Source organism: Gavialis gangeticus, unplaced genomic scaffold, assembly GCF_001723915.1.
Source record: "Gavialis gangeticus isolate Ggan-Ray unplaced genomic scaffold, GavGan_comp1, whole genome shotgun sequence".
Classification (NCBI taxonomy): domain Eukaryota; kingdom Metazoa; phylum Chordata; order Crocodylia; family Gavialidae; genus Gavialis; species Gavialis gangeticus.
In genome coordinates, this window is record NW_017729024.1 from 33,492,916 (window position 1) to 33,503,570 (window position 10,655).

The following is a 10,655-nucleotide window of genomic DNA, read 5'->3' on the forward strand; positions in this document are numbered from 1 at the left end:
TTTGATTAGACCAACTAAATATTTGGAAATACGATTGTTCTTTGAGTGCTTTGCAAGCTTTTTTTGCCCTCTTGAGGCATATGGTGACTCATTCTTTTCCTGAATGAAGCCTGAATTTTTTTCTGTTCAACTAGTACAGCATTTATCAAAAAGGTTATCTAAATAACTTCTTCCTATTACAGACCTGACAGGTGCTCAGGATGGTAGTGTGAGAATGTTTGAATGGGGCCATGCACAACAAATTACATGTTTCCGCTCTGGTGGCAATTCAAGGGTAACACGGATGAGATTTAATCATCAGGGAAATAAGGTAATGTACAAAATTACTCTGTACTCACCTTATGCATTATCATTTGGTAGTCCCTGTGTTCCCCCTGTAAATCCAGAAGAGATCTTCTGTGTTGGTTTGCTGTTTATAATTATAACAATATTATAGTGTTGTGAATGGGATAGCATGACTCTTTTGAAAGGCTTTCCTTCTCTGCTGAATATTTGCTTTTCAGACATTTAAAAAATGAATGCCAACAGCATAGCTGAAGTGTAAGTTAAAACAGATTTTTTGAAACCCTTTGCTTGTAGAGAACTAGAACTTTTTGGCGGGAACAGTATCTACTTGAAAATTCAAACTAGTAAAACTAAATGCAAGTTTTATGTACCAGTGTATATTTGGAAGTAGGTACTCGTGTATTAAGAATATCAGACTATTTAAAATACCTGTAGTTGGACACTACTGTTCCAAACCAGTGTTCTTGGAGGGTGGCTGATTTAGTAATAGCCTTCATTAAATCTAAGAATAGTTAAAAAAAAAAACAAAAACAAAAAAACAAAAAAACAAAAAAAAACCTCCCCAAAAAACAAAAAAACAACCCCATCTCCCCCAAACAAAACAAACAAAAAACCCCTGCTAAATACCAGAAGGCATCAAAACATCCATTTTCCTTAAGTTTTAGCCGTTCCTTCTCCACTGTAATGCCCAGCTGTAGAACTAATATGTACATTGAAATTTCACTGTTCCTAGGACTGTAGTACAGTAAGCTGATAAATTGCTTTGAAGCCATATGGTATTGGGAAGTGGTCTTGGAGCAGTTACTTTCCAGAATTAGATTAGGCACACAGTAATTAGTGCGTTAGGAGAAATGAAATTGGTGGTAATATAATTTATCTTTTATCTTAAATGTAATAACATACAAAGTTTTATGTATTGATAAAATTGGGTATAAATTTCTCTCCTCAGTTTGGGATTGTTGATGCTGATGGATATATAAGTTTATACCAGACAAACTGGAAGTGTTGTCCACATACTGGAATCACCCCCAAACCATATCTGGTAAGCTATAAAATAAATATAGTTCTATAAACTTGCTTTGTACTGTCTTGTTTGTTTGCTTGTTACTTCAGAATAGTTAAAATCTACTAGGATTCTTTAGTAGTTTAAAACCCTACCGCTAGCTTGTCTTTGAAATTTAAATAATAATTGCTATTACCATAATATCTACAAACTGCACTTGAAAGATAATTAATTTTCCTATGTCTTAATTAGGAGAGAGGAAGAAAGATATTAGATGTAAAATATTTAGCCACTTTAAGTGCTTTGCAAAGGGAGTGTGATGGGAGAAAGCAAACATTTTTATTTGCAGTTTTTACTAAATTTTGGGAAGGAATTTAAAGTCAGTTTACAATCATTGGAATAAACATAGTGCATCTTGAGCTTTACATTCTTTAACTTTGCTGATTTGAATACAACAGGTAGTGTATATTCTTTTTATCCAGGTGCCATGTTAATACTACAACAGTCTTTGTGGCATACTTACTAACTGTGTACTGTAATTTTTTCAGACATGGCAGTGTCATAACAAAACCGCCAATGATTTTGTTTTCATCAGTTCCTCTTCTTTGATAGCCACAGCTGGACAGTCTACTGACAACAGGTAAAAACTCACTTAACTAAACTTGAATGATGAGCACACACCGAGTAGTATTTATTTTATGCTTCCCTGTAGGATATTGTTTGGGATCCAGGTTATCTTCTTGTGAAAATAAAATGTCTGCAGTTGAGGTTGTCAGTACCAGCTGACAGAAGTCAAAGCAGCACTTTAGTGACTAATCAGCAGGGATCCTGGTTTTCAGTTTCCCACGGAAAAACAGAAAACCACGGATTTTACCATTTTATCAGAGAAAATGTGGATTTTTCCTTTAAGAAGAGAAACCCCCGGATTTCCCCCTTTTTGCAAAGAGCTCTGTAGGCTTGCTGAATTCCAGCCTGCAAGAGCTGTTTAGAAAAGGGGTGGGAAATCCCCAACCCTGCCCAGAGGGGGAAGGGAGGGGCCCAATGCTCACACTTACTGGAGACTGCTTCAGGTTCACTCTTCTTGCTGGAGGTAAGTGGGGCTTGGGGGTTGTGGGGCAGGGTTGTGGGGGGAAGCTGAATGAGAGAGCAGTGGAGGTTTGCAGCCAGCCAGGCATTTCAGCTGGGAGGAGGGAGGGTAGGGTTTGCAGCCTCCCCACTCCTGGCCAGAGTGCCCAGCCAGCCGCAAACCCATTTCCTGCCCCCACCCCTTCCCCCCTGCCACACACACGCATGCACACACTTCCTCAGCCCCATCCAGATTGGGCACTCTGGCCAGGAGTGAGGGTTTGCAGCTGACAGGGCACTCCAGCCAGGAGCAGAGAAGCTGCAACCCCACCTACTGCCCTCCCAGCTGGAGTGCCCAGCCGGCTGCAAACGCTGGGAGCAGGGGCTGTGGGTGGGAGGCAAGGGCTGGGGAACTGTAGTGGGGCAGGGGAAGTGAAGGACACCAACAGGGCTGTGTGGGCCATTTAATTTTAACCACAGATTTTGGGATTTTTATCACAGTTTGCAATTTTGCAGTTTCTATCAGAGAATTTGTGGGTTTTTTTTTTTTTTTTTATCACGGAAAACCAGGATCCCTGCCAATCAGTTAATCTTTGTACGAGCCATGTTAAACCAATTAGTTTGTAAGGTGCCACCCTGCACTGCCTTTTGCCTGACTTCAGACTAACACCTCTAACTTTCTCTCATTACCAGCTGGGGATATGATGGTATCAGAGTGAAACCCTGCCTATGTCCCTTCTCCCCAGTATAAATCATTTTTTATAAGATTAAAATCTTTTGTGTCCATGGCTATACCCTCCCAAATGTTGAAACAAGGTTTGAAACAAGCCCAGCAGAAGCATGCAGTTAGTTAACATGAATCATGCACAAGAACAAAGATGCAGTGCAATGTTTATGTATTTGAACTGTGTATGTATGTTGTGTATGTTTATGTATTTAATGAATATTTATGCATGAAGTGCCAAATGGGTGATTATTTACTTGGAATCTTCCCTTTCACCCTTACGCATGTAATTCTTTACATTAGGCATGTTAAACAGATGCGAGAATTGCTTCGTAAGAGTAATTTGGGCTTTATCAACCTTAACATTAACTTTTCAGCTTTATACTGAATTTAAGTAGAATTAAATGCGTATAAGCTGAGCAACCTCAAGTGTGTAAAAATAAATAATTCTGTCTGACTTCTGAGTCGAGTGAAATAATACATTCTCTTTTACCCCTTTTACAGAAATACATGTTTGTGGGATACGTTGGTTGGTCCTGCAAATAGTTTAGTGCACGGTAAGCAAAAACACTATAACAAAATTAATCAGTTACAGTAAGAAAGGATCATTTAAAAATTTTAAGATGTTTCTGAATTGTTTTTCTTATAAGTTGAAGAAATCACATGGATGGCATCAGTTATAAATATATTTGTAAAGTGTCTTTTACCTTAGCCTTTCTCCATACTACCTTGGAAATTTATTTATTTTAAAAATTGGATTAGATGTTTAGCTGATGTAAATAATAGCTTCATTGACTTCAGTGGAGCTATTTCAGTTTACATCATTTGAGGATCTGCCCCTCTGCAGGTACAATTTACGTTACACCTTGCCAGTGGAGAGTATCCATCTGCAATACCCTTCTTTTATTTTAAAATAGATCGAGCAACTCCCTACTTGTGTATAATATAGCTACTGAAGTAAAGGCTGCATGGTATGCCACACTTGGGCTAGGGACAGACATTCAAAAAGCCTGAGCTTAAATTGATTCAATCTTTGCAGGTTAGTCTAATCTGCAGAGATTGAACCGATTTGCAAGTGGATAGCCATTCCCTTTTCAATCTGGAAATGCAGGTACATGCCTGCAGTGGCTCAGGCCAGAACCCCGGAGGTGCTAAAGCAGTCCTTCCTTCTCTTCCACAGGGAAGTTGAGCTAGCAGGGTGGGGAGGAGGGCATGGCCAGGGCCCTGGCAGCCCTGAGTATGACTGAGAATGGGTTTAAATCCCTACCTTGGCCTGCAGGGTTGGCCAGATGGGGGCATGACTAGACCTCCGTGGCAGCGGGGGGGAGGAGGATGAGGAGGGGGAGAGCTCTGTCTGCCACAGCAGCTCCCTGACAGCTGGGAGCAACCTGAGCACACAGCTCCACTGCACAGCCCCAGAGGGGAACTCTTTCTCCCCACTGTCCCCCCCATTTCTCCTCCCTCTCCCCCACTGCCATGGGGCAGGGAGGGGAGGTTCCATGCAGTGCTTCCTGGCCCCAGAGGGGGATTTTCCCCTTCATGTCTGTCCCCCACCCACCACTGCAGGGTGGGGAGGGAGGCTCCAGTGATGTGCTTCCTGGCCCAGCTCATCCTGAGTGCGGGGAAGTGCCTGTCACTGAGTTGCAGCCACTGAGGATGGTTCTGCCTGTGCAAGCCCTGCTCAGCCCCACCTAAGGCAACTGCATGGCTGGGCAGGCTCACAGGGTCAGGGCCCTCCCCAGCGGCTACAGTTCAGTGATGGGGAAGTTGAGCCCTCTCAGTGAGAGCAGCCTGGCCTGGTGTGCATGGGTGGTGGCTGGCCAGGAAGTGGGCTACCTGGGCCGGCTCAGAGATGCCGCAGGGGCTCATGGGTCCACAGCAAGCCCCTGTGGCAGGTGGCTGCTGGGCTCCGAGCCTGTTGCAACCTCCAAGCTGGCCTGGGTTGCATGCCACCCAGCCATCCACCACCCGTGTGTACTGAGCCAGGCAGCTCTCACTGACAGGGCTTAGCTTCCTTGTCACTGAGCTGCAGCCCACTGGGGAGAGCCCCACCTCTGTGGTTCAAGCCAGCTCCACTGTGTGGCTGCCTTGGCCCAGGTGCAGTGGGGCCGGCCTGGGCTGCAGGGGCAGGGCCATCCCCAGTGGCTGTGGCTCAGCGACAGCTGCGGCCAGGCTGGGCAGCCACCACACAGAGGCTCCCTCCCCATCCTACAGCAGCCTGGGGCAGAGGGGGAGGAAGAGGAAGGGGAAGAGTCCTCCTCCAGCACCACACAGAACCCCCCTCCCCACCCGCAGTGGCAGGTGACAGGGGATGAGGGAGTCTGCTCCCCCAGTGGCAAGGGGGGAATTAACCCCTTCGCTTCCCCCTTAGCCTTAATGGAGCCATGTTAGAATGGCTGCAGTCCCTGCCGGTGAGATGAGGGAGGGAGGAAGAAGATAAACCCCTCCCTCCTGGTCACCTTGACAGAGGCTGCTGCTGCTCCCCATCCCCTTGCTGCTCCAGCGCTAGGGGCGTGGCCAGACGCTGTCCCAGCATGGCCCTGTTAAGGCGAAGGGAGCAGGGTGGGGTGTAATTCCTCCCTCCATCCCTTCTGCCCTTGGCCACAGCCGAGGTCCTGGCCATCCCCTCTGCCTCCACCACTTGCCCGCAGACAGTCAGACCCCAGCTGTGGCGGGGTGGGGAAGGGGAAGGAGGGAAAAATGAATTCCCTCCTTGCCCAATTTGCCTTAACTGGGGCCATGCCGGGACATGTCTGGCTACATCCCTGACCCTGCTCAAGCTAGAGAGCAGGGGGGGTGGGTCCAGCCCTGCTTTCTGGAGCAGAGAGCACAGCCCAGTCCAGGGCTGCAGAGCATGCTGGGATGCTGGAGGACTCTGGCTTAACTTAAATTAGGAAGAGGTCTGGGGACAGAAGTTCCATAAACTGGTTTGTGCCAAATTAGTTAAGTTGGATATTAAATTCAACCAGGTTTATCCTAAACTTGTTTTGGTCAATTTAAAACTGGTTTCTGTGCACTGAATGTTTTGTTCTGTTACAGGTTTAAATCAGTTTCTGATCACTTAAACCGATTTATGTGCAACTTCTGTCCCTAGCCTTAGGGTATAGACAGATGTAGCAATTGATGTTGAAAGATACAGCTATACGTTGATATGGTGTGTCTAGTATATCTGCATGACTCTGTAGCCATGCAAGTGCAGTACAAATGCTCCACACTCCAACTTTGACCTTGTTACATTAAGGCTGCTTGCAGATGTTAAGAAACGAAACAAAACGGTGTCTTAAACTCAGAGTGTTCCCACACTGAGTTCAGCACATGCCCAGAAGAGGCAGCGCCTTAGTTGGACCTGACTTGCCCAACATTTGTATAGATCAGGAGCTTTAATGGGGTTTTTTTGGCACTTTTATCTAATAGCTGATTTACTGGGCTTTAGATAAAAGTGCCAAAAAGCCCCACTGAAGCACCCAATCTATTATAGATGCCACGGAGTCGGCTCAAAGTAATGTGCTGCTCCATCCAGTAAAGTGCAGGGGACGGCGTTGTTTTGTTTTTGTTTTGTTTTGTGTTTTTTGTCTGCAAGAAGCCTTAGGGTTACAGTTAGGGTGTTTTTTTGGGAACTTGCATTCCCCAGGATCATGCCAGGGTAGTAGTCACAGTATAATAGCTGATGCAGGCTACTGAACAGCAATCCCTCCTCCCCCTTTAAAACAGTTAAAATGCACCTGTTACATTTGTCTATACCCTTACTTAGGAATCTGGTGGCTTTACTCTTAATTAACTTAAACATAATGAATTTGAATAATTGTACCCTTACTAGAAGGTTACCTCCTTTTTAAGCAGTTGATTAAAAAGCACTTGGTTAAGTAATCCATTAGCTAAGACAGTGGAATCCTTTTAATTTTAAATAACTGTCAGTTACTTTAAAATATTTGTTGTTGTGGGTGTCCAACTAAACACCCGAGTACATGATCCTTGCTATTAGATCAAGTCTCTAGGGCTGGTCTGTGCTGGAAGATTACATCTTAGGGTCTGGCTACACAACCAAATGCAAGTGTCATTGCAACATGCACAAATACATATGCTAGTTCTGATCTAGCATGGATACCTGTAGCAGTAAAGATATGGTGCACTAGTTTCAGCATTAGCTATCAGCAAGAGTATGAGCTATTCAAATCCAGTGCTTCCCATCTTTTGTTGGTGTCAATCATTTTAGCTAGCTTAAATTATTGTTCGTTTTGCCATAGATGATACAATTCATAAAGCTGCTGATCCCTATATCTGTTGCTGTTGTACATTTATTTGGCTTTATAAATGCTTTAATTCTGAGGTATCACAAAAGTGTCTTTTACTGTGATAATTTTCTACGGCACATGGTTAGTCTATGTAGTGATACAGAAATAGTGTTATAAGGTTCTACATATCTGTTTCTACATCAGATTTGCCAACTGTGCACATATATACATTAATCTTCAATGTGGTACTTAATTTAGCATTAGCTTTTTGTACCGTTTCATCCCACACTTAATATTCTGAAAGACACCTATCTCCTTCTCTTGTTGCTTTATATATGTGTTCATGTCAGTACCAGTACAATAACTATAGCCTTTAAAAGGACTTTATGTTTATTTGTGTGTGTTTGTTTAGCTGGTGTTGGTGTTAATATTATATCATCAGTTGTGTTTGTTATAGAAAAATGAAAATCCTATTTGCTAGAGGTCCAGGGTAAGACCATTGCTAAAATCACTGCTCCGGGTTAATATATTATGTGCATGGCTTCCGATTCCAATAGTTAGAGAATATTTCATTATTTCGGGAACTGCAAATAATGTGTACCATCAGAAATGTCAGGTTTCAGGTAATGTACAGCGTCTGACTTCAGACTCAGCAGTGCAAAAGATGCTGAGCCTTAATTATGTTAACTAAAACCTGTCTTCTATTATAGTCCATATAATAAACTTGTTCTCACTAGTGAAGAACAAAAGGGATGTTCAAGTGAAAATTGACAGGCAACATGGGTAAGAGAGAGAACTCATTGTCATAAAATATTGAGACAAGGATCTTAGCAGAATTAGAGTAATGGTTAATATATCTTTTATGTGGAAAACATACATAGTATCTTGGTAAAACTTAAAAAGATTTGAGAGCATGAGGATTTTTCTCAGAATATAAAATAGCCCATATTTATAGGGATTTAGAAGAACTTTCCCTGTGGGTAAGCTATTACTTAATTGAATTCTTTAGGGCTTTTTGTACCTTCCATGGAAATGTATGGTATTTGCCACTATTACAGATAGGATAAGGAACTAGAGGACTGGACCAGTGATTTAATCCTCTGTGACACTGCATATATTTCTGTTGCTGCTGCTTTACTCCATTAGAGCTGAAGAAAAGGTTAACAGTTTCCTTTTGTTCTGGATTTCAGCTTTTGTGTGTCATGATAGTGGGGCAACTGTACTAGCATATGCTCCAAAACATCAGCTTTTATTATCAGGCGGCAGAAAAGGATTTACCTGTGTACTTGATCTTCGACAAAAGCAACAACGACAGCTTTTCCAGAGTCATGATTCTCCAATTAAAGCAATTGCGGTGGATCCTACAGAAGAATATTTTGTTACAGGATCTGCAGAGGGCAACATAAAGGTAATTTAATTTTACCTTAGTAGAGGAAGGTATAATTCCATTCTAGATATTTGGATTAATTCAAATTATTCTGCCAGATACTCAACCAGAATTTTGCTTTGGCAAGCCAAGTGGCTTATCTGTTATGTCTCAACTTCTGTCATCCTTTGTTCAACCTTAACTTTTTGCATTACCTTATTAGTGCTTAACTGGACAACCTTGATTTTTACCTTAATGTTGTCTTCATATTCAAATAAGAAGTACTACTTTTAATATAAATAATTTGAAAAGGAAAAGAGGTGGTACACTGTTGCTGTCTGACAAAATAATGATCAAGCCAAGTAGTCTGGTTTTTCATTAATGAATGAATATTATGAGTAAGTTTGGAGTACCTAAGCATTACTAACATAACAAGATTAATAATGTTATAACATTTTTCAGGTATGGAGTTTATCCACCTTTAATCTTCTCCATACATTTGTCAATGAGCATGCTCGACAGTCCATCTTCAGAAACATTGGGACAGGAGTCATGCAAATTGAAACTGGACCAGCAAATCACATATTCTCCTGTGGAGCTGATGGGACAGTAAAGATGAGAATCTTGCCTGATCGATTTAGCCCATTTAATGAAGTGTTAAAAAATGATGTGAAACTAATGCTGTAATGTTTTTGTCAATACTGTATATAACTTTTCAGAAAATATTTTCCATGGAAGTGGCCAACAAATGTAATGTACAATGAAATCTGGTGCCACAAAAAATTGATTTTATGTTAATATTTATTTTCTGAAGCTTTAGTCCCTGATGCACTGATGCCTTAAAGATTAACAGGCTCCTTCAGACTTTGATTTATATTGCCTAAAGTAGAAACTATAAATGACTCTGTAAAATTATATATATATATATATATACACATACATATATATTTATAATATACTGAAGATGTTACTGAAGTGTTTCACTTTTTTCCTTTTGTGATAACCTCCACTCAATGCCTTCAAGCACAATGTCTTCTCATACATGACACCAGTCTTCTCTGAAGCCAGGTCCGAAGGGAACCCTTACATTACATGTCCCTTTATTGTGGCAACCATAAAAGCTTCTCTAGATATTTCACCTTCACTTTAACTCCTAGTCAACTGGAGTAAGTATTTGCACCTTTTTGACTGGGAATTCAACAAATCTGTTTGGGAAGAAAATACTCATGATACACCAGGGACTAGCCACACAGAGGTGTTCATATGATGAACCACTATCGCACTCCCGGTCCTGGAATCCAGGCTTCTTGCCCTGTTCTTTCCTTTGACTTAGGGTAGAAGAAACTGAAGGATATTCTGTAATTTTTCTATGTGATAGCTTGAATCACTGCCATCAGGATGGCAGACTTATCTTTTTAAAAGTCTATTTTTAACCCTGAAACACTCCCTTTCAAAAATACTGTAAATATTATGTGGATATCTTCCTAATAAAAATATTTAAAGATGATGTGTGTGAAGCTTTCGTCTTGAACAAACTAACTATGTGAAGGTATTGATCAGAATAAGGAATTTAGATTTTTTTTCTTTAAAGTGTATTTATTTCAGCACCTGTAAAGAGAAAACAACTAAAAAAATTAATTTTTTCCAGTGACTTTATTTTAACCCAAAGATACTGAACTTGTTGCCAGCACTTAACTTTGTTTTCGTCTAATTTTATTTTTTTTTAAATAAGCAACAAAATACTTTACTGCTTCAGTTGTATAAAATATACTCTAGATTTACATATGATATAAACAATAAAGAATATATATATTGAAGTAAGAGGGTGTCTAGGCTTTATTTGCCAAATGTAAAATTGCATAAATGTTTGACCAAAATATTAAAGGCACAAAACCTTTTAAAACTTAAAAAATAGCTAAAGCTATTTCTGTGACTATTTTGAGTTCTGCTTTTTGTGATTTATTTAAAAATGTAAAAAGC

The 10,655-nt window shown here is 41.2% G+C and overlaps 1 protein-coding gene across 5 annotated transcripts in view; it reads left to right on the plus strand.

The window, feature by feature from the left end:
* Positions 1–10,304, plus strand: part of DMXL1 (Dmx like 1) — a 175,765-nt gene extending 165,461 nt beyond the window's left edge. For all 5 annotated transcript variants that reach the window (XM_019517004.1, XM_019517006.1, XM_019517005.1 and 2 more), the window contains 6 exons: positions 183–310; positions 1,235–1,327; positions 1,837–1,928; positions 3,582–3,634; positions 8,500–8,717; positions 9,138–10,304. In XM_019517004.1, coding sequence (XP_019372549.1) covers positions 183–310; positions 1,235–1,327; positions 1,837–1,928; positions 3,582–3,634; positions 8,500–8,717; positions 9,138–9,362 — 809 coding nt within the window. In that variant the 3' untranslated portion in view covers positions 9,363–10,304. The remainder of the gene's footprint in view (positions 1–182; positions 311–1,234; positions 1,328–1,836; positions 1,929–3,581; positions 3,635–8,499; positions 8,718–9,137) is intronic.
* Positions 10,305–10,655: the final 351 nt, after the last annotated feature.